Source organism: Acomys minous, assembly GCF_964271855.1.
Source record: "Acomys minous genome assembly, chromosome: 2".
NCBI lineage: Eukaryota > Metazoa > Chordata > Mammalia > Rodentia > Muridae > Acomys > Acomys minous.
In genome coordinates this window covers 30,086,549-30,112,177 of record NC_140484.1, presented here as the reverse complement: position 1 = coordinate 30,112,177, position 25,629 = coordinate 30,086,549, and the positions used below count along the sequence as shown (strand labels likewise).

Below are 25,629 nucleotides of genomic sequence, written 5' to 3'. Positions count from 1 at the left end.
AAAGCATGACTACTGAGGGGGAAACTTCTTTAAACTAAAACTAGTTTAAGATAGATAACTTAAGATATTACTGCAAATGTATCTTTGTATTTTAAATTAATTTGAGCTATTTGCTTCACACAATCTGTAACAATACTAAAACACTCACCAAAATATTCCAGTAATAAATGCCACTGTTAGTTAAATACTATAAAGAAATGCCTAATGTTCTAATGATATAACTATGTACATACTTAGAAAAATAATGGAAAGTTTCCTTAAGGAAATGATAAAAGAATGAGCTAATGAGGAAAAGGTCTTTTTTTTTTTTTTTTTTTTGCTTAAGAGTAGAAATGAATACATTATTTTTGCTTTTCTACTAATAGCAATAGTAACTTTAAAAAGAATTTGCATTTTTTAAACTTTGGGCTTCTCTGAAAAAGTTATTTCTATTTAGTATTGCTTATATATGTGTGTTTACAGTTGATCACTTATGACTGGATAATCCATCAGTGGAGGTGGAGGTAGGGCTCATCTCTAGAAAAGACCTATTTTCCTTCTTAGCAGCAATTAATTGCCTGCAACTCTTTTCATCTATTGGCAGGGCATTGTGAGATATTTAATAAACTCAACAGGTTATGTTTTTATATGTCTGCGTATATAACAATGATAATTAAAGAAGAGGTCATGAAGTTGAAAGGGATTAGAGGAGATATGGGAAGAGGTTCAGTGGGTAAGGTGTGGAGTGGAAATGATGTACGTATGTTCTACATAATCATACATAAAGTTCTGGAAAAACAATATAATAAATGTAAAAATTATTTCTAGTCTATTCTCAGCCAGTCTTATTTGTTCAGCTTAAATGACAGGCAAAAGGCATAAATGACTAAAAAAATGAAACTATAATCTATAAAAAAGAAATAAAAACCCATCTCTAAAAAGCAGATAAAATGCTTAAAAAGTATCAAATCATTTGAATCAATTTGCCTTTATATCTTCTATTTAAAAAAAAAAAATCAACTTCCATCTCAACAATAAGGTTAACTAAAACTGAGAAATACCTAAGATTTTAAAGCCTGTGGTAATCAACATGTTGCGGGGCAGATAACCATATTTGGAATTTAGTCCACTCTAAGAAAATTCATAAATCAGTTATGGATGACATAGCTTATCCCAAAGTATGCTCTATAAAGCACATGCGCTAACCATTACTTGAAAAAGGTATGTGTCAAAATAAACTTGAGGAGCATACTGTATTAATCAAAATTAACGTTTTCTTTCCTTTTAAGTCTTCCAGAATTGTTAATACATAGGCCTCAAATCATTTATCTAACATTTTAAGTTTTAAAAAGGTTCTGAAAACTAAAAATTTTAAATAATTTATATAGTTAACAAATTCAGCCCTTACCTGTTATAAGCTTTTAAAAATAATTTTCACTTCGTCTGCTCTAACCACCCACAAGTCCCTACTGGGGATGTTACTTTACAAATATTAATTACATCATAATATTCCTATAAAATCTGAAGATTTCTAAATTTCAAAACAAATGTGGTAGGAGTTTCCCAGAAATGCACTATGAATTTATACTAAGAATAAGAAGAAACCTTGTCAAATCTATAAATATGGAGCTCACTTTCTAAAACATATGAGAAAGCACTGCACTCAAACATGCTAGAAACACAACTATAAAAGGCCATGCTGTTCAACACCTAATAAAAAATGTACAAAATAAGTGGCCTGAAATGAGTAAAACAAATGCTTAATCCTTATAACATCTGATGTAATACCATTACATATCATATTTATAAGACTTGAAAGCCAGAGCATAAAGACCTTCCCAGGTTCTTTGAAAATTTTCATACCAAAGGTTTGTTAATGAAAGTTACTTTAAAAAACTAAGTCAATATGGATTACTTTTGAAGTTTTAGTCCAACAAGCTAGGCCTGGCTTTGGTAGTAAACATTGTACTACAACTACTTTAAAAACTTTGTGTGTGTGTGTGTGTGTGTGTTAGAATGCAGGTCATCAGGGTTGGTGGCAAGAGCTTTTACCTGCTAAATCACCTCTCTGCTCTACTCTTTAGCAATGCTTCATTACATACATGTTTTAGAACATACTGACTTCTATTTAATGATTTAAATAACTACAAACTCACTCTCTCATTTGACAACTCAGTAGCAAATTTCTGCTCATTTAATTACTATGTGGCTTTGAGAAGGACTAAAAATGAAACTCATAATGATATTGGAACCACAACTCATTTTGGTAAGCAATTCTTATTTTTTCCTCCATCAAGCAAAAATTTTTATTTTTTAATAAACTGACCATATGTCTATCCTATGGTAAATGAGACATAAACTGATTAAGACAGATAATATGAAAAGCATAGAACTTTTGATGTTCAAACAGGCTGCTGGCAAATACATAGGGCATTTAATTTGGGCAAAAGATATAATTGCAAATCCTTTCCTAAGTATATGCTTTATATTTTATATTTTATTAGTTTGACACAATTCGCAGGTTCAATTTTTTCTAGATGTGAAATACACAGTGAAAACAAAGTACTTAAAAAATGTGATATGGGGAATAAGTTCAGATTCAAGTAAATAATATATTACTCTAGAAAAAGAAATGAGCTGCTCTACTTGTGTTGTCTTAAGCTTGGAAGAAAAACCAATCACTTAATGTAAGTGATGAGACACATCATTTACAGGGAAAAATACAAAAATATTCAAATATGTCAAACTGAGATTTATTCAAATGTATTATACTTTTTTTTATTAGTATGTAAAAGTCTCTCCTGTCCTGGGTTTTTAATCGTATGAAACAAAACTTGACCCTCACACACATAAGCACACACATGTATTTCATTCTTTCAGAAAGAGCTCCCATGATGCATCACTGAGAATCTGAATTACACCTAAATATATCTGCCCAGTACGTCAGCTTACCAGACTTGTGCTTCTTATGTTTTCCTTTCTTTTTGATAATCAGTAATTTATTCTGGATCTCAGGTTTGTAAGACTTGAAGGCAAGAGAATGAAGACTTTCACGCTTTCTTTGTAAATTTTCATTCAAAACATCTTTCAATTTCTTTTTCTTCTTTTTCTTTTTTTTCGCCCTCATTTTGCTTATTTTGAGTTTTTTGTTGCTCTGTAGTGAGTGTTCTAACAATATATCCCTTACAACTTTGCGGCAGGTAATGTCTGGGTGATCAATGTGACTTCCATTTACATGAATTTGGCAAGATTTCAGAGCATTTTCTCTTAATGGACTGGGTTCTGTCTTTACTTTGGAAACTTCACCACATTTTTCCTGGTTTTCTATAAACCTTATTTCACCTGGACTGAGTGGCTCTCCAAAGCCAGTAACTTCTCCTGGGCTTCTAGGTTTCTGCAAATTTTCTTTACAACAATCAATTTTTTCAATTTCACAGGGCCTGTGAATTTTAATGTCACAGATGGATTTCACTTCCATTTCAACAGAGATGTCATGACTATCAAAGTTCATTTTAGCAGGACAACAGGCTGGATCAAAATCAATTTCCTGCTCCTTCTTCAATGTCGAGTGCACACCTTCTCTATGACATCTGTGTTCTCCATTACTTGTACTCACATAGTCACACTTAAATTTCTCCAGTTTAATCCGAGGTACTCTTTTTACTTTAATGGGTGGAACTGGAAATTCTGGGGCCTGAAAGGGTCTTTGTTTATAGATCCGTACATCTGCACCACAGAACTGTGGAAAATGCACGTAAGCGTTCTCCAGATAATCATAACCAAGGATAACTTCCCTGCACTCATGAATAGGCTGCCCCAGCACAGCATCTTGAACTTCTTTCTGCGTTTCATATACAAAGTCACAAAGTCCCTTAAGAAGCCATACTTTTTGGTAGAAAGGTAGCTCATGAAAAGGTTTTTCTTCCAATGGATTAACTTCTCCAAGAACCTTAAAAAACTGAGGACACAAGCCAAGTTTTTCAGCACAGTTATCAGGATTTTCAGTTTGTCCTACAGCAGTGTACCACTGCTGCACTTTCTGTCTCAGCACTGCTTCCCAAGTCCTATAAGGCAAAGTGGGTCTTCGGTGTAAGGTAGGCCGGCGATGGGGAGGGCTCAGGAGAGAAGTCATTATTTTAGACAGAAAGGCATTACACTGAGGCATCAGAAGACAGCGTTCCAGTTCATAAAAGACAATTTCTGGCAAGTTTAGAATCTGTTGGGCTAAACAAAGGAAATGCCCAATGGCTGGAATTTCCCACATGTTCTCCATACAGGCTGGAGCTGCTTGAGCAAGGAGCCTTCTTTCCCACTCTTCTACTTCCTTTTGGCAAGCTTCTTCTGCCTCTTTTCTTTCTTGTTCCCGAAGCCTAAACAAAATTTAACAGTACATTACTTAAAGAGAGCAGCATAAAACAATGAAATTTTAATATATTTACCTTCAGTTATTAAGACACCTGTTCTAGTTTTCCACATCAGTAAAAAGTGCCCCATTAAAAGTATGTTTCCTATCAATCCCCGTAAGGAAATACATATACCGTTGCACCCTCAGCTCCAGTTCCACAGATGGAGAACTATCCCTAACATCTCCAGGGTGAAATTCTTTAACTTACCACATATATGTACTTTAGCTAATAAAACAGTGAATTTTGAATATAGTTATTTCTATATTATGACTTCATATAAAAGCTATAAAATGTTTATTTTTATCACATTATTTCATTTCTAGAGAATTATAGTAATGGGGCTGGGGTGTAGACAGTTTGTAGAGTGTCTGTCTAGCATGTAAGCAGCTCTGGGTTTGATGCCGAGCACTGCATAAAAACTGGATGATCAACGGCATTTTTGGCTATATTGTGAATATAAGACCAACCTGGCATATGAGAAACACTAACTCAAAGAGAGAATAAAGTTATAGTAAACAACAACAATAATAATTTAAGCAAAAGTTATATGCTTATCAGTGTTACATGAAGCTTTATTGGACGACAAAAACAGAACTATAAAAAACTGTAGGGGAAAGAGATATGGCTCCACTAGTAAAATGCCTGCTGTATAAGCATGTTTATATCCCAGCATCCATGCAAAAGCTAGGCACAGTGGTATGCAGCTATGAGCCCAGCATTTGTGTGCATGTAGAAGCGGGTGAGGGTACAAAGTTATAGAGATAGGTGAATCCCAGAAGTTAACTGACTGGATAGGCGGATCCCAGAAGTTAACTGACTGGACAGTCCTGTCTGAAAAAATAAGGTGGAGAGTGACAGAGGAAGACAGCTGATGCTGAACTCGAGTCTCTCCACACACATATGCACCTGCATATACATGAACACACCCACACCCACAGACACATGTATATATACCACAAGCACAAAAACTAAATTATATTACTGGACAAATATAAAATGAGCCAAGATGTCTATCACATATCAAAAGGTAAGGAAAATGTGGTAATGTACATAAAATGGGGTATTACTCAGGTGTTAAAGAATTAATTTGTCATTAGCAATATGGACATATCTGAAAATCATTATGTAAGTGAAATAAACCATAATCAGAAAGACAGAAGTTACAAGTTTTCATTCATGTGTAGAAAATAAAAATTCAATCTAATGGAAGGATCAAGTCAAATAATGATTACAAGAGACTAGAAAGGAGAATGTAGAAAGCAGTCAGAAAATGCCAAAACATAGACAGGAAAAATTAATTCTGAGTTTCAGCATCTGTAATCTTTCAGGATGAATACAGTTTTAAAAAACTACACTGACAAATAACGAGTTTTTTTTTCTTTTATAGAATAATCGTATTTTATGTTTTTTGCTAAGAGTCTATACTATTATCTCACTTATATTAAAAATGTAATCTTATTTTATAATTTCAGTTAATTAAATAAGATTAATACAGATATCTCCATTAGTGATTTAGTATGTACATGTATTTGGCTATCTAAAAAATATTAAATATTAACAAAATTCAGCTGTTGAGGCAAGATGGCTCAGAATGTAAAGCCAATTGTTGCCATGCCTGATGACCTGAATTTGACCTCCAGAACGGAAGGAAAGACTCAGCTCCCAGAAGTGGTCCTTAACAACGAATACACACTATATGCAGGTACAACAAGAACAAATAACAAATATATTAAAATTTCAAAGTGTCATGATACTATGTCTCAAGGACAAAACAGAATAAATTGCTACTCCCTTTAATTAAGATGCCAATCTAAGAGGTTTAGACTTAATTATTGGAAGAAAAAAAGGAGAAAACATATTCCTCAACTGACAAATACAACTAGGCCTTAGCAGGTTAGGCCCCAAAGAGCTGACAGACTCCATAAACTTGTCAGACTCATGGTATGTTGTCAGAACCTTAAACAATAGTTAGAAGCCCAAGAACAAAGCACCCACCATTCAGAGTGCAGTTATTCCCCATCTCCTGCAACATGAACGCTTAATAATTGTCCAGAAGAAACGACACACTAAGAAAAATAAGGAGGCTACAGAATATGTTAAACTTTGACCAAGAGAATGAAGGCAGCTTAATTTAGCTCAATTTAGCCAAAAACAAAGATTGTCAAGAGGCATACACTGTCTATAATTAGCACTAGGGATATTTGAAAAAGCCACATGGAAACCCATTTTATAAGCATTTAATTTGTTACCCTACACAGGTAATTTTGCTTCTTCACAAAGCCACACATTGCCAAATAAAAAGCCCAGTGCCAGGTATGTGATACCTCCCCTCAAGTTGTTGGTCAGAGTATCCCAGAAATCCTCAAAGCAGTATAGGCTATTCACACTGTTCTTGATTGCCTACTAGAAATTAATGATAAGACTCTTATTGCTGAAGACACCACACACATAGGTCATGGGACATGGAGAAATCAAGTTGGTACTGAGCACAAAGGTTCCTCTCTTCCTCTGCCCTTCATAGTGCTGAAAGGTACAATGTAGGCTGTTAGGTAAAAAGAGTCAACAGTCTCACCCTGCAGAGAATCCTGTGAGCTCTAATAAAAACCATTATGGTAAGACATGCTCATTGGGATAAGCAATCACTTTCTGGTTGAGTTTAGTAAAACGTGTTCTACAGGAGAAAAGTGCATGCCCAGTACTGCCAATTTGGCCAAGGACCCATGGTTGGGAAACTCAAAGACCCTAAGAATGAGCCTACAATTATTTGGCTAAATGAACAGTCAATCAAACTGCCTTCTAAGTCCATCTTTTTCTTTCCCCACAGATTAGTACAGCTATCAGACCTCATCAGAGATGTGCAGTGGATAGATGGCAAACAGCAACTCACAACTAGTAAAAATGTAGAGAACATGTGTTAATCAACAGAATGCTCAGTCACAATTAGGAGACTATATCACAATCCCATCCTAATACTCAGAGACCACTGTGAAAGAGGGGTTGGGTTGGAAAGAGTGATGTTAAGAGCCAAGGGATAGGGAGGACAGGATGACAGGAATACTGTACTCATGAACTCACAGCAGTTATGGCTGCTGGCATAAGACCCACACAAGATAGAGATAGTCAACATGGTAGCATGGAGGCAAAAGGATTCATGACCCCCACCCATAATTGATGAACTACTGACAAGTGATGGCTCCTCTGGGAGGCAGAGTCAGTTTTCTTTAAGAGTGTGGCCCCTGGTAAGTTGGCTATGCTCCACTGGCTGTTGGCATGCCCAGAAGTCTATGTGCAACAGAAACTGGACGTAGTAGTTATTTTGAAAAGAAAGGATTGACACAAACATCAGGGAGAAGATAATAGAGGTAAGTTTGGGAGGGGTTAGAGAGAGGAAAGGGGGTATATAATCAAACTACATAGTATGAAATTCTCAAAGAATAAAATTTAAAAACCAACCAAAACATATTCAGAAATGATACTGATGTTAGAACCAACAAACATTGTGATAGTTATTCAAACTGTTTTTTTGCATGGCCAAGAAGTTCTCTTAAACTAGGTGTGTGTGGCACAAGCCTGTAATCCTAGTACTTGAAGACAGGAGCAGGTGAATTGCTACAAGTCCAAATCCAGTCTGGTTTATGATAGTGAGTTCCAGGCTAGCCAAAGATACATAGTGCCTGGACTCAAACATAGAAAACAAAATTAAACAATAGTAAAAACAAAATTTACTTAACCTGGAACATATTTAAAACAAACAAACAAACAAACAAACAACAACACAATGCCAGATGGTAGTGATGGTGCACACCTATAATCCCAGCCCTGGGGAGCCAGAGGCAAGCAGACCTCTGAATTTGAGGCCAGCCGATACTTTAGAGTGAGTTCCAGGACAGGCAGGGCTACAGAGAGAAACCCTGTCTTGACTAAAAAAAACCCAACCAACCAACCACACAAACAAACAAAAGGCCAGACAAAACAAAAACAAACCAAATTGAAATTTTGCAAATGAAAATTAAAATGTTTGAGATAAAAAAGTACACACTAAATGGGATTAATGGCAATCAGAGATAGCAAGAAAAGATCAGTGAATGTGAAATGCAGAGAAAAACACTTTAATGGAATATATTTAATTAAGAAAAACTGATCATAGACAGAAATTATAAAATACAAAATAGAAATAAACTGTTAGCCATATTAGTAAATATATTAATAAAAAGTAATGTTTAGTTTGGTGGTAAAAACAAGATGGCTAAATTATTAACAACAACAACAACAACAACAACAACAAAACCATATAGGCAGGGCATAATGGTAGATGCCTTTAATCACAGCACAAGGGAGACACAGGCATGTGGATCTTTGTGAGTTCAAGGCCAGCCTGATCTATTCTAGGACAGCCAGGGTTACACAGTGAGATTCTTTCTCAAAAAACAAAACATAGAAACAACAATAAAATAACAAAACAAAAGATAAGGAAGAAGCGGTCAGAATCGAGACAGAGTAGAACATGCAAGTTTTTGACCAAGGGCAGTAGTTGAAATAGGACTAAGCATTCTTTTCCATACAGGCTACACACTAAAAAAGGTAAGAAACAGGGATATAAGAATTTATTTGACAATGTGAAAATGACTGCAGGAAAGAGCTAAGTGATAACGTAGGTAACTCTAAATGCAGGACTTAAGGATGAGGTATGATAACACAGTTTCATTTTATTAAAAGCCATGGCAGTGCAATATGACTTTATAGTCCACAAACTGAAAAAAAATCTTAAATCAAAATCTTAGAACATAAAGATAAGCCAGGTCACTTGAAGATACTATATATCTAATTCAAAGTATAAATTCTATTTGTTTTTGCCAATAATGAAGTTTTTCTAGACTTTTAAGTTAAGACAAACAGAATTTCCTCTTCAAAATTCTGCTGTTAACGATACAAAAGATTTTTGAGTCGTTTCCCATAAAATTTAATTAAGAGCTTAAAAAGTTCGTTGTAAGATCCTGTATCTGTTAGAATATCAAACACCAAAAAGAGGTGGTTTACTTACTATGTTTGTCTGTTTGATGAAGTTTTTCATTCTAACTTTTGACTATAAACTCATTGTAAGACCAATTGGTAGCTAGAAAAACTTCTCAGATACTAAGCCTAGGGATCATCTCTATGTAACTGCACACACAAACAAAATTTAACATTTATGATAGATTTCTATTTTAAAATCAAAATGTAAAAGCCTGGGGCATGGCTCAGTAGATAAGCTGTCCTCTGTATTACACCTATATGGTATGGAATTCATGCCTCAATCAACTTTAAAAAAAAAAATCAAGGTTGGAGAAATGGCTGAGCAATTAGGAACACTTGCTGATCTTGCAGATAACCTAGGTTCAGTTCCCAGCACCCACATGGCAGTTCCCAAATGTCTGTAGCTCCAGTTCCAAGAGACCAGACGCCCTCTTCTGGCCTCCACAGGCACCAGGCAGATGTATAGTGCGCACATACATGGAAGCAAAATATCATACACACAAAATAAAAATAAATGAAAAATGTAATTTAAAATAAAAATGTATAATGCCTTGTTTTTTTTTTTTACCCAAAGAATGAATTCACAGTCTAAGTATCTCTACTAGAATTGTTTAGGACCAAAGATTTTAGATTTCATAGTTTTTGTATATACATAAAATAAAGTATATTGCAGATGGAATCCAAATTTACACATAAAATTAATTTATGTTCCACATATCATATACATGTCGACTAAAGGTAGTTTTATGCATAATGCAGCATTTTAATGAACCTGTGCACTGAATTCAGCCCATATAAACTTTTAAATTTTGAGTGTAAATTTCATCAGGTGTGGAATTTTTCATTTGTGATATTTTACTTCAAAGCTTAAAAATATCAAATTCTGGGCCATTAAACATTTTTTTTTAAGTTTATTTTTTTAATTAATTTATTCATATTACATCTTGATTGTTAGCCCTTCCCCTGTTTCCTCCCATTCCTCCCTCCCTCCCACTTCCCCCCTTCTCCCTTCCCCTATGTCTGTGATTGAGGGAGACTTCTTCCCCCTATGTATGCTCTAAGATTATTGAGTCTCTTCTTGGTAACTTGCTATCCTTCTTCTGAGTGCCACCAGGCCTCCCCATCCAGGGGACATGGTCAGAAAAGGGGCACCAGAGTTCACGTGAGAATCAGATCTCACTCTCCACTCAACAGTGGAGAATATCGTGTTCGTCGGCTAGGTCTTGGTAGGGGTTCGAAGTTTACTGCCTATTTCTCCTTGGCTGGTGCCTTAGTTTGAGGAGGACCCCAGGACCCAGATCTGCCTGTCATAAAGTTCTTCTTGTAGGTTTCCAGGACCCTGTGGGTCCTGTTATTTCCCCATTCTTCCATGCTACTCTCGCCTAAAGTCTCAATAGGATGTCCTCTCCTCTGACCCACTTTCTTGGTAAGTAAGGTTTTTCATGGGACGTATCCCTTGGACTAGTGTTTTGATATAAGTGAGTATATACCGTTTGTCTCTTTTTGCTTCTGGGTGAACTCACTCATTATGATAATTTCTAGGTCAATCCATTTGTCCACAAATTTCGGGAATTCCTCATTTTTAATAGCTGAGTAATACTCCATAGTGTAAATGTACCATAATTTCTTAGTCCATTCTTCTACTGAGGGACACTTAGGCTGTTTCCATGTTCTGGCTATTGTGTATAAAGCAGCTATGAACATGGTTGAGCATATGTCCCTGTTGTGTGTTCGAGCATTTTCTGGGTATATTCCAAGGAGTGGGATAGCTGGGTCTTGAGGAAGCCCTATTCCCATTTTTCTGAGAAAACGCCAGATAGCTTTCCAAAGTGGTTGTACTAGTTTGCATTCCCACCAGCAGTGAAGGAGTGTTCCTCTCTCTCCACATCCTCGCCAACATGTGGTGTCATTTGAGTTTTTGATCTTAGCCATTCTGATGGGTGTAAGATGGAATCTCAGTGTCGTTTTGATTTGCATTTCTCTGATGCCTAACGAGGATGAGCATTTCTTTAAGTTAAACATTTTTTTTTAAAAATTTGAACCCAGTATGCTAACTCCTATGAGGGAACATCAAATACTAGAATAAATGATAATAAATAAATAAATAAATAAATAAATAAATAAATAAATAAGGGTTGGGGATTTAGCTCAGTGATAGAACGCTTGCCTAGCAAGTGCAAGGCCTTGGGTTTGGTCTTCAGCTCTGGAAAAAAAAAAAGTAATAGTGACAATAATAATAAAGCCCAAGTAGAGAAAGAGAACCAAAGGGAATCATGGGATCCTGAAGGAAATACATAAATAACTAATATCAATGAATTACTCTGTTTTGATAAAGAAAAATTACGTTTCTGAAGCTATAGAAAGAAAAACAACTCGTAGTGATTAGGAAGAGAATGAAAGAAGAAATTTAGGCAGATGATAAAAAAGAGCTGTTTTTGTCTAAAGTAGTGTTAAAGAACCTTTGGCCACTAGGTTAGTGAGATGGTAATTTCTGAAACTATTCACTTAATGGAGAAACTAAAGAACACACATAGCATTGTGAAAAGATGACTTCAAAATTCCACAGCAGGTCAGTGTAAAAGAGTTTGAGTATTTACTTGGCAGGCTAAAGTTAGCATCAATTGGGTTACTCTTGGAAGAAAATTAAGCAATTATATAATATTTACATTCCGTTAGGCCAGGTCTAGAAGAGCTGCCATGCAGTTGAAACATGATGTTGCCAACTCTCTGTGCACTATGTCAAGTTACTTAAGGGAAGGACATTGCTCACAATGCTACTCCTCATGGGCTGTATTTTTCAGGAGCGGATGCTAGAATCTAGTCCCAGACTCTGAGTTTACTACAGAGGGGTAAAGGGGGGAAAGTACATGGTTGCTTTAGGTTTTTGCTTATTTGTTGAAGATAGGGTTCACTTATGCAGCTCAGATTGGCCTGGAGCTCACTGTATATCCGCTAGCCTTGACCTTGCAGTATTCTTCCTGCTTGTCTCCCAGAGTGTTGGAGTGACAGTTGAACACCACATTCAGGTTTAAAACAGTCCTGTGAAAACACGGCTGTGGAGTCTTTCAACTGATTCTCAACAATGTGGTCAGCAGGGAATGGGAGAGCTTTAGTATCTAGAGCTCTAAAGATAATGAATAAAATCTACCAATTTTAAATTTATCTTGTATGTAGAGTGTCTTGCCTGTTTGTATGGCATCACACGTGTGCCTAGCGCCTATGGAAGACAGAAGAGGGAAATACATATCTAGAACTAAGGTTACAGAGGGTTATGAGCCTCCATTTGGGTTCTGAGAATTGAACCTGGGTCCTTTACAGGAGCAGCCAGGGCTCTTACTAGAACCATCTCTCTAGTCCCTCCTTTTTTCTTTCTTTCCTCCTCCTCCTCCTTTTTAAACATTGTAGCTTATACCTTTAATAACAGTACCAGGGAAGCAGAAACAGGTACATTCTGTGCGGTCAAGACCAGCATGGTCTACATAGTAAAAGTAAGATCAGTTAAGGGCACATAATTGAGACTCTGTCTCAAATAAAATTAAGAGGAGGAGAGATGGAGACAGACAGACAGACAGACAGACAGACCAACAGACAGATAGAAGCTAACCACATTTTCCTAATAAAGACAGACTTTAAAATCAGTTCTGCAAAATTCATTTAAAGGCACCGTAGTAGAACAAAAGCAAGGAGGGCTCAATGGGTGAGAACACTGGCTGTTCTTCCAGCGGTCTCGAGTTCAATTCCCAGCAACCACATGGTGGCTCACAACCATCTATAATGGAATATGATACCTTCCTCTGGCATGCAGGTGTACATGCAGAGCACTCTCATGCTCATGCGCTCTCTCTCTCTCTCTCTCCCCCCCCCCCCACGTGTGTGTGTCTGTCTCTGTCTCTCTCTCACACACACACACAAATAAAGAAGTGAGAGCAGCACATGGTTTTAGAATGTTAACTCATGATACTAAGCTTTCTGTTTGCAGAAATATTGAAAGACTAAGATTCATAAAACCCATAATCACTCACTAAAAATCAAATGAACAAAAAAATGGGCCCTTGTTTCTTTTATCTAATACACTCTCATTTTTTAAATGTTGTTTCTTACAGGCCTAGAAACATTATTTACCTGTTATTGTATGAAATGTAACAGAAATTCTAACTAAAAACATGTTATTTTAACTATGCATAATGTAGAAAGAACATTGCTAGTGGTAAGTAACTTTATATATATATATATCTCACATTTGAAAGTACCCTCACTTTTATAAACATAGTGAATGTTTATTATAAAGAAGAAAAAAAATGTAGGTCCCCCACCCCCTCCTCAAGAGTTTGCAATGTAGTTAAAACACAGAAGCTTCAATTAAACTAATCCATTAAGGAAACACTACAATGTAAGCAAACAGAAGGCATGACAAAGGGAAGCTAAGGCATTTACATTTTAAAATGAGTAATATATATTATATTTTAGGAATATTAACCACTCATATCAAATTTATCATCCAGGTTTTTAATTTCTCTGCTAATAACAGAATCTTAAAGTTAAAACAAAAAAGGGAATTTAAGAAGTTTAGTAGGGAACTGACAAAAGCTCTGTGTAGGGTCAAAGACACAAATTTAAAAGAAAGCTACAAAGTAACCTGAACTATATCTATGTACTTCTCCAGGAAAATTATATTTCAAATAGTATTTCACACCTCTGAAAATAAAAACCTAGAATAATCAGAAATTCTTACTACCACCACCTCTGCCAAAACATATAGTCTCCTTCTCAGACTGTGGCTTCATGTTGTGTCTATACAGTTCCACCCAAGAAATATATACTTGGTCACATGCCTTCACCTTAAATGTGAATGGGTATGAAAATATAAAATTTTTGGCATTTGGCCTGGAATGTCAAGATATGTATGAGAAATTAGCAAAAGGCTGGAAAGCTATAAAAAATGCAGGGTGATGATAGGTGTCAAACGTTATAGCTTTTTTTTGGTCAGAAAATTTGAAAACGGATTATAAAGTCAGAATTTTTGTTTTACAAATATGTAGAACACACTTATTGCTTTAATTATGGTGATTTCCACATCAAAAGACGAGTTTATACAGACATGTGAAACAATGAATATTAAAGGATATAATTTCTGGTAATCCAAACATTAAGTTTTATAAAAAGAAATCATGAGATTTTTAACACAATTAAGGTATCAAACTAGCTGATAATGTCATACTCTACACTGAATAAGATGGTGTATGCCTGAGATCTCAGCACTTGTTCTAAAAGACAAAGAAACTAAAACAAATGAACACACAAAGAAACAATTAAATTCCAGACTAACAGAATCTATGTAAGAGCCAATATAGCCTTGTAACAAACTTTATTTTTTTAAGTATTAAATATGTTTTTGTTCAATAAATAAGGTCTACAAAATAATTTTGTTCCTTAAATGGTTCAAGGCCACCACTGGAAATAAAATGATGTGGCTGGGATAGTAGTATCAAGATTATTTTAGAAACCATAAGTTAACTAGATCTAACTCAATTTTTTAAGTCTTTGACTTATAATATTGATGTTTTCTAAATCAAAAGGCCCTCTCTACACCAGCTAGACAAATTGCCTGCTGTCTTGTCAGCGTTTTCCTAAACACAGCTGACTATAAATCTTACAGCTCAGCTATATCCCTAGTCCTCAATATAGTTTTAATGTGCAAAACACAGTAGAATGAGTAGAACACGAATACTGTCAAACCAATTAAGAAACACACTCAAAGTGAGGGATGAACAGGAGACACAGACAGACAGCAAAGATACTTGGGATATAAACTGTCAGAATCTCTGGGTGCATTTGAAATGCATGCAAGAAATTCGACCATTTCCAGGATGAAATCCAGGCTTCTAACCTGCATAATTCAATAGATGGTAATATCATTCATCAAAAGGGGGGGGGGAGCGGCTATAGCAACACTGAGTCTTAAGAAGTAAGCCTGTACATTCATAATTAATTTTAGACATGCACAATTTTTTTTTCCCGAGATAGGGTTTCTCTGTGTAGCCTTGGCTGCCCTGGACTCACTTTGTAGACCAAGCTGGCCTCAAACACAGAGAGATCCGCCTGCCTCTGCCCCCCCAGTGCTGGGATTAAAGGTGTGCACCACCACGCCCAGCTTAGATATGAGCAATTTAAAGATACTATAACAAATGCACAATTTAAAGATACTGTAATAACAAATATCTTTTGTTTGCCTCTACATTTACCCCACTGTTTGCTGTATAGATTATCTGTATCAAGAGTCAACTTCATCCTCCAAGTGCACTTGAGCTCAGTCAATGGAGACCTCTGGGAACTGATCAGAAAGCATTTATTTTATTCTTTTGGCTCCTATCTTAGCTTGAGTTGAACCTCTCAATAGAAGATGTCTTACTTTCAAAACAATTTCTTCATTACTCCCTCTTGAGCACCAGAAACTACACCCTTAAAGTACTCCAGGAAACAACAGGGAAGAAATGCTTCCAAATTCATTTTTACAAACCCAGTCTCACTCTAATATCAACAGTGATAAAAACAGAACGACAAAAAAGAAAACTATAGGGCAACATTCTTGATGGACATATATGCAATAGTATTCAATAAAATACTCAAAAAAAACCCTCAACAATATGTACAATATATTTTTATTTGTGTGTGCATGTGTGTATGGTATTACGCCTGTTGCATATTGACTGTTTTCTTCTACTGTGCTCCATCTTCTTCTGTTTTTTGGTTTTGTTTGTTTGCTTGATAGGTCTGCTATAGGGACTCACTATGCAGTCCTGCTGTCCTGGAACTCTCTAGGTAGACCAGGGTGGACTGGAACTCACAGGTCTACTTGTCTCTGCTATCTACATGTTGAAATTAAAGGCATATGTCATCACACCAGGCACTTCACCTCATTTTTTGGAGAAAGAGTCTCTTACTGAATAAAAACATGAAATGCTAGTGAGAAAATAATATTCTACCTAAGTACATGTTTTATGAAAGCTTTTTTCTGATATCAATCCAAACAGCTGACAACATACAGTATCACTTAAGTTAATATAGTGTGCTGATATAATACACGTTTCTTTGTTGTTTTCTTTTTTAAAAATTAAAAATGTGTTTGTGTGTGTGCGCGCGCACGCGCGTGTGCACCTGAATGTGTACATGCATGTCTATATGCAGATGTGGGGTGGTGGTGCATGATGAGGCTGGAGGTTGCTATCATGTGTCTTCCTCTATTGCTTCCCAGCTTATTTTTTGAAGCAGGATTTCCCATTTGCTCACCAATTGCTTAGATTAACTGGTGGCACAGACATGGGATGAGGATCCTCCTGTTTCTGCCTCCCAGCAGTGCATGTGTGCTGCAACACCCAGCTTTTTATATAGGTGTTAGGGATCAAACTCGAGTCCTCATGCTTGCCTAGCAAGCACTTTGCCCACTAAGCCTTCTCACTAACCCTAATTTGGTTTTATGAGGCAGCAGCTGACATAGACCATGCTGACCCTCAAACTCCCTGTGTAGCCAAGAATGACTTGAATTACTGATCGTCCTACCTCCCTTTTATAAGTGCTGAGGCTATAGGTATACACCACCATTCCCAGCTAATTTGTACAATAATGAGTTAATTTCATAATTTAAAAATTACAAGTATGTAGTAATATTTAAATTAGATGAAGCACAATCTGAAAGAATGAATAAACAGACATAATTATGAATTTCTATAATTACAAGTTAAAACAATTTATAATATAGCATATTACAGAGAGAAATTAAAGAAAGCAATTATGCAGAAATTAATCAGTAATATCTATGCAATATTAATCAAAATCCCATCAGATGTTTTAAATAGAAATTTACAGTATTCTAAAATAACATGGAAAAGTAAAGATCATAATACAGACAAATTTGAAATAAAAATACTCATATTACCTAATTTCAAAGCTTACTACATAAAGTTTTGAATAAATTCAAATAGTATTCAGTAACAGTATCAAATAAATAGTCATCAAATTAAGCTGTAATAGAATAAGTGTATCTATACATAATTGAGTTTAGATGGCTCACAAATACATGTTCAATTAATTTCAATAAAGATGCATAGAGAATTCAGTGGAAAAAGAATAGGTTGTTTTTTGTTTTCCCAATGAATGATATTGTCATAACTGGTTACCAGTATGAAAAAAAATTCATTATATCCTTTTCTCACATCACAAACAAAGGTTAACTTCAATTAGGTAATAAATGTAATCATAAAAATGGAAACTTAGAAATTTCTAGAGGAAAAAAATTTCATAACCCCAGTTACGTTTACAGTAGTTTCTTATACAGGTTACAAAAAGTGTAGTTAAACAAAAAAAATCAACTGAACATAAGGGGTAAAAATTTCTTCTTCATATACACTGAAAACAGAAAGGCAGGATAAAGTTTTGAAGAAGCATCTTCCAGTCATATTTTTCTGGGAAAAAAACATATATCTTGAATAAATAAAGCACTCATAATTAAATTTTAAAAAATATGGGAGTTGGGTGTTGTGGTGCCTGAAACATTTCATGGACCATGTTCTGCCATGGTGCATTCTCCTATGTTTATTTGTGGCAAGAGAACACATAAGTATATGTAAGGCTGAAAGAAAATATGATTTGGGACTATTTCTAGCTTCCCACTATATATTCACATGTAATGTTGGACTTAAATGTTTGTTATTATTTTAATCCCTTTATTTTTAGGCAAGTTCTCTGTTCCTTCCCTTTCAGCTCTCATTTTCAAACGCACAGCTTCTTTGCTATGTTGACTGTTTTACAAGTCACAGGATGGTATACTGCTTAATAAAACAGGCACAAAAGCTGCTCAAAAACTATGTGACTATGGGCAATCTATTTTTCTGAGACTCAGAATACAAATTGACTACACATGTTGAGAGCTAACCCCAACTCAATAAAATATTATACTCATAAGTTTTCTTTCTTGTTTGTATAGTGTCATTACTACCTTGTACGGATGGCCTCGATCTCACAGAGGGTGGACCACCTGCCTGCCTTCCTGAATACTGAAATTAAAGGCAATGCCACCACCATACCTAGCTGTGCTCCATTTTTTAGTCTCCCCTTGTTCAACTTATATCAAAGAAGATATAAGGTTCTGCTTACCCTTCCCAGAACAATTTGATCTCTTTCTGCTCTTTGTAACTACTAATGAAGGTGTTTTCTTCCATTTTTTTTTTTTTAAATGGGAGTATGGGGTTTCCTCCCATTCCAATCAATTGTGCACTGCTGTCAGGTTAATTTTAATTCCTTCTAAAAATTTCTATTTCCTATAGCTGAAAAACTCTCTGGGGCTCTGAACAAGGGCTTGGGGAGGAATGTGTTTCACAGTTGTTTCCCAAATTAATCACTGCTATAAAAAGTAAGCTTGCTGAAAATATCATGGCTGAGTTTTAGCCCTACAATTATCAAAGCAAGTTATATTTATTAATATAAAAGCAACAAAATGATTTAAGTTGCCTTGAAATAGTATTAGCAAATCCTAATTATATCAGCAAATATTCCCTGGCATAGCTTGAGACTTGATTTGGTGTAAAATCACTAGCCAATTACAGAAATCTGAGTTTTACTTATCTCTCATGGCTCTACTTTGCTTTTGGTAGAAATAAAATGTTAATATAACGCCATGATTCTATGCTCCTGGGCACAAAAATGTGCCACTGATTGAATACAAGACTCTTTTCTAAAGAGTCTAAAACAAGTAATTATCCAAGAAGTTAATATTAATGAAATGGCAGAGGTGGATTTATGGTATTCTTTTCTTAACTTAAATTCAATTTTTTGTTTTATGTGTATGGTGTATCATGTGCATGCCTGGTACCCTCAGAGGCCAGGAGATGATGTTTGATTCCCTGGAGGTAGAGTTAGAGCGTTGAGGGCTACCATGTAGGTACTTGGAAACTGAATCCAGGTCCTCCGCCATAGCAGCAAGTGCTTTTAACCACTGAGCCATCATTCCAGCTTCTATGTCATTATTTCTGAAGTTGGTAGTAATTTAAAGGTGTAAGATCCTCTCCTAAAAATATGTCTACATAAAGACAGCTATAATTTCAAGTTCCCTTAAGACTATTTCTAGAAAACTAGAAAATCTTTTATAAAATTACTTTTGTACAGTGTCAAAATAATTGTTTTAAAATTTTAAACTACACTTGAAAACAAATTTCATTATGATCCATTAACAAATCATATTTTGTTGACAGTGCATTATGGAACACCTCTGAAATATGATATTGGCATATAAATGCAGCTATTCTTTAAAAAGTAGTTCTTGGAAATCTGAATGAACATTTTAACATTTACCTTTTTTCTTCTTTTGCTCTCAGCTGTTCTTCCTGTCTCAAAACATGAACCATTACAGACTCAAACACTCCACTTGTCAAACCTGCCAAACTTCGAGGTGCTGACCGACGCCTTGCTGACGTGCATGCAGCTCCCTTCTCCTCCTCCAATCCATAACAGCCTCCAGATGTAACTGCTATCGTTGTCTTTTCTCTCAAGTGCCTTGGAGAAGAATAAGTCAATTCACAAGGTCAAATCTTCTGGATAAGCAACACACCCTTTCACTAGTACCTTAAGCATAATTTCTTCAGCTTACTGTATACAAAATATTTAGTTAAACCTTTTTTTGCCATGTTTGAGTTTTATCTTTTCCACACAAGATTCTAACTTCTCTCATATAAAATCGATTGAAGGACAGTACGTCCTCTACATTTTAAAAAATATAAGCCCAAAGCATTCAAATTAAGGACTGAAACACTAACTTTTTAATAGAAAGGCTTTTTTGATAATAGGTATCATATTGCTTATTGATGTAGGAGAAAATGATATAAAACATTTTGAGAAAGATGATTTTCAGTTCATAAATACTTTAGGGTAATTATTAACAAGTGTGATAGTACAATATAGAACAATTTATTATATTACATGAACAGAGAATAGGGAATTATAAGGTCCAAGGAAAACAGCTGCCTAGCAATAACAGACCCTGAGTAGATGAATTAGAGGTTCGTTTAAAAGTTTTTACCAAGTGATCTAACTAATTCTGTAACAGTATTATACTAATGGAAGAGAATATGTTAACAAAAGAAATTCTCCTTCTGACTAAACTCTAAAAAAGAATTTAGAATTATAGAATTCCTCTTCAATTTCAATGCAAATGTGTTCTTTAAGATGTTTTAATTAACTTATTGAGTTACTAGTCTAAAGCTTAAAAATAGTGTCTCGGCAGTTGATTTAATTGTTCATAAATCATCTTAATGAATTTGAAATGACTAAAAACATTTACAATAGTCCTAAGGATATAGCTCAGAGGTAGCAAATTTAAGACCCTAGAATTCATCTACAGTACTGCCAAACGGGGGAAAAAAAAGTCAATAAAAATATATTACCCTAATCTTGTAAAGTTTTAAAGTCTAGTCCAACTCTTGATTTCTAGGTCTGTATTTATTATACAAATGGTAATTATTTAAAAAAAAATCAGGCCTGGTGGTGGTGGCATACACCTTTAATCCCAGCACTTGGGAGGCAGAGGCAAACAGATCTCTGAAATCGAAGACAGCCTGGTTTACAGATTGAGTTCCAAGACAGCCAGGGCTACACAGAGAACCCTACCTCAAAAAAATGACGCTCCCCAAAAGAAATTCAGGTTAAAAAATCTCTCTTTTTCTACCTTTGTAATATATGCCAGCCAGCTGTGAAGGTGCATGCCTGTAATCCCAGCACTCGGGAAGTAGAGGCAGGTGGATCTCTGTGAGTTCGAAGCCAGACTGGTTACAAAGGAGTCTAGGATAGACAGGGCTGTTACACAGAGAAACCGTCTTTAAAAACAAAAACAAAGCCAAAGCCTCTAAAAGTTTCACATATGTTATTTCTACAATGGCAAACTCAAGTCAGTACTCAAGTCAATCACTCAAAATACTACATAATTTATAAGAAGATTTTCCTCCCTTGGAGCCGCTCCCACTCTTGGGTATTAGTGTTCCTTAAAAAATCTACATTCCCTCTGTTTAAACAAACCAGACAGACAAAAAAGAACTTGTATGAATTAAATGTTGGCTATGGTTATATTTCCCTGCTATCCTAAAAACTGTCAAGAAGTTCACTGAAGCATAAACCTTTACAATGTGAGATATAAGCAAAGCCCCATCATTCTTTGAGTGTCCACATCAATTCGTGACTATAAATTATAATATCTTATCAATCTTACCTTCACTGATATCAGATCTCATGAAAAGAGTCTACTGAGTTATCGTACTGCTGGTTTTTGTTTTTTCCTGTTACAGGGAGATAACACTAACTGATGTAGCTTTATAAAGAATAAAAACATTCGTTTTCTAATAATGGAGAATTTGGGCTAATCTGCTGTGCTATCTCTGGCAGTTGTTATCTTCTTTTAAAAATATTTTAATTTAAAATTTTATATTTATTGTGTGTTGGGGGACATACATGTCACAGTATGCCTGCAGAGATCAGCTCACCTTCATGTGTCAGTATACTCTTTCTACCTTTTAACAAAATTGTATACTTATGTATGCTGTATGTTGTGTGCACAGGCAAGTTATGTGGAGGTCAGAGGATAACTAAGAGTGCTCTTTCTTTCCACCACGGGGGTTCCAAGGAGTGACCTCTGGTTATTAAACTTGGTAGCAAGGACCTTTACCTACTGAGCCATCTCCATGGCTCAGATTACACTAATTAGCATATCACAGAATATAATCCATCCATCTAAAAGGACCAGATACATGTACACGCACTTACTAAAAAAGATGTCATTATATGCTAAGTGTAAAAAGGTTTTGAATAAAATATATTTAACTACAAACATCACAAATAAATGGCATCTAGACGTGTATGTGCTTGTATATACATGAGTCCAAACTCTTAACCTAGATTACTACAAATGCTTCATGGCAAGGAAAATTCTGCTCTATCAATACAGAAACCTGTGCAATACTTTTAAAACCTACTTGGAATGTGTAATTACTGTTGTCTCCTCTAAAATCTTCCACTCATACTTAGAACACATCTGACGTTATTATTACTTATAAGACCTAGTGTGATATGGTCTTTATCTCCTTTAAGGCCACGCTGTCTGTTTTTCTAAGTCTTTGCTCTCTGCAGGCCAAAGTCTCCACTTACTCTCAGACCAACACACCTACTTCCCTAGAATCTTTGCAATCCACTCTTCTTCCATAAAAGTACTCTTCCCAGATACTCAATTGTAGTTCTATCATTTCAACCACCTTTCAAATGCCACCAAATCTGAGAGGGCTTTTCTGATTGTGATGCTCCCCTCTCACTCTGTCCTTATATTGGTTTCTTTGTTTTTATGTTACTTATCACAACACCGTGTTGACGAGCATTTACTTAATAACTGTCTACCCACCCCATCCTCCAGCAAAATTCAAGAGATCTATGTAAAATAGAAGGCAAAAGAATTGTAAGAGCTAGAGCTGACAGAGGACTCCAAGAAAACAGTTTTCTTCCTGATACACCAGGACTGAAGCACGTATGAACTCACAGAGACTGTGGCAACACACACAAGGCCCATACAGGCTCAATTCAGACAGGGTCCCAGCACTGAGAGGGAAATTAGACACTGCTCCCACTGCTAACTAAGTATTGCATTGACACCTGTTAGCACTTCAGAGTAGACCCTATGCCTAAGAATAATTGGACAACACAAAACTAACTCACAATATTTCTGTTTGTAGACTTTTTCTCTTAACTTGTTTTTGTCATTTTTTTTTGTATTACTGGTTTTTTGCTTCTATATTTGGCTTCCATTTTTGTGTGGGTTTTGTGTTTGTATATGTTTCTTCATTTTGTTTCCTTCTTTAAAAGAAGGGGACAGGGAAAACATAAAATTGAATGTATAGGGAGGAGGAAAGGATCTGGAAAGGGGAAAAACATGATCAAAATGTATGGAAAAAAATTTAATTAAATTATCTATCTATCCCCCAACAAGAAGGAAAGGTCCAAGAATATAAAGGATTTTCCGCCACCCTTATTGGCTGTACTTTCTGACCCAAAACTACAGTATACATGTAGTTTACATATATATAATATATTTGTGTATGTATATGTGTGTAGATGCATGTTTAAATATCTTTGAAAGGATACAAATCAAGCAAGCTGTTTCACATTTTCAGTTACAATTATACTTAAAATTTAAAACTCCACTCTATGCATATTTTTCCAAAACAGGAGCCCTATGTTATTTGGTTTTATTCATTAGAGAATAAAATGTCAAATTAAGATAAATAAGTCTTAACCCCAAACAGGAGCTATCACATAATCAAAGACCATACAAATACACTAAAATAACTCTTCCCTTTAAAAAAAATTAAGCTATTTTATTTCTATGAGGAAAATTTCTTCATGAAATCAGTATGACAGTAGTTTGAAATAATATAATGTGAACTATACATAAACATTTAGCAATAATTATACTGACTTACTGAGTTTTTGTCATCATTTCTATGGTTTCTTCTTTCAAAGCATGAAACATCTATACCATTCTGAATTTCAGAATTCAGAGTCTAAATTCTACTTACAATGACTGCAAATATTAACAAGAAGCAAAGTGAGGTTATGTAATTGATACATAAAACTGATTACGTGAGTTAAATTGTTATTATTAAAAGCAATGTGAATGTCATTAATAATACAACTATTTGTATAGAAGTACAGCTCAAAAGTAGAGATCATTTTTAGCAGGCACAAGGCACTGAGTTTAATCCTCAACACATAAATATAAACACACACACACACATACACACTGCACAATTACAACCTGGAAATAAAATTACCTAATATGTTTAATATTCTGTTTGTTTTTGTTTTGTTTTGTTTTTTGGAGACAGAGTTTCTCTGTGTGTAGCCTTGGCTGTCCCGGATTCGCTTTGTAGACTAGGCTGGCCTCAAACTCACAGAGATTCACCTGCCTCCGCTTCCCAAGTGCTGGGATTAAAGATGTGTACCACCACCGCCCAGCCTTCTGTTTAATATTATAAATGAAATTTTTCACTTTGTTGATACATTCATTTAAAAAAATGTTGAAATGCAACTATAACCCTATAAGCCCCAACGTCCTAGCAAGAAAAGACATTTAAGACAGTGAGTGTTGTTTAGTGCAGGGACTATTTGCAAATGTGCAGGCAAGGTTAAGAGAAGCTAGAAAGAGATGATGAATTGTTCCTGGAACAGCTGTGACAAGGAGTTATTCCCACTCCAAGTCTAAAAGAGGAAGAGAAGGGAATAGGGAATTGTTATTAGACCAAGAGAGCTGTAACTAAAGAAGAGAACCACACAGTGACTGAGCAGTTACTGACAACCTGAAGGTCAAGAAAGAGGAAGATGTTAAAGTAAATACTCCTACCTCTTAGTCCTCCTGTCAGTGCCTTCCATTGGCTGAACCCAATCAGAAGTCAGGGGACAAGGTAGACCAGTTGATGCAGTCCTTAGAAACCAGCCTCCTGGGGCACAGAGCAGAGTATACAAGGGTGGAGAATGCATGTGGAGAAGCGTATGATGACTAACAGCATAGCACAACCTGAGTATTAGTTTTCAAGAACAACGGAATGAAATTAGAAAAGAAAGAAATTTTACTAGGGACTTCAACAAAATCTTAGGAACATTTGATAGATAAGCGATGTAGTCACTGCAGCTAGTGTGCACTTCTCCCACCTAAATGTACACATCTGTCTGCATTCTAAACTGTACCAATCATTAAAACCAAGTATCCAAGTAAATCTAGCATAAACAAAGTTTCAAATATCTCAGCAGCTAATTGTTAAACCAGACCTTGACAAGTTACAATGCTCTCATTTAAAAAAAAAATGCTTAGAAAAATTCTTACTTACAATTTATAAAAACAAACATATTATAGCATACACACTATTTTTTCCCTCTTTTGAGCCACCTTATAAAAGTTTAGAAAGTAACAATGTCTTGGTGAAACCAATCATTTTATACAAATAATATGTATTAAATTTTTTTAAATATCAAAAGTTTGGAGACCACTGCCTTCATTTTTAAGCTACTTGACAGCCAAGTTTTTTTTTCCAGGATAAAAAAATCTGCAAAAAAGCACTAATCACAATCTGTTACTTATTTTCTACTGTTTCTTCCCTTTTGCTGTTCCTTCCAGTCATTATTCTTACTCCCCTTGAAATTCTCGGCTCAC

At 35.4% G+C, this 25,629-nt stretch overlaps 1 protein-coding gene across 5 annotated transcripts in view; it reads right to left on the bottom strand.

The window, feature by feature from the left end:
• Positions 1-25,629, bottom strand: part of BRD10 (bromodomain containing 10) — an 80,887-nt gene that overhangs the window by 35,097 nt on the left and 20,161 nt on the right. For 3 of the 5 annotated variants that reach the window (XM_084769726.1, XM_084769729.1, XM_084769727.1), the window contains exons 2-3: positions 19,743-19,943; positions 2,932-4,349 (exon numbers count right to left, since the gene is read on the bottom strand). In XM_084769726.1, coding sequence (XP_084625852.1) covers positions 2,932-4,349; positions 19,743-19,943 — 1,619 coding nt within the window. Of the gene's footprint in view, positions 1-2,931; positions 4,350-19,742; positions 19,944-24,822; positions 24,920-25,629 lie in introns of all 5 variants that reach the window. The other 2 variants (XM_084769730.1, XM_084769728.1) reach the window with 2 other exon arrangements.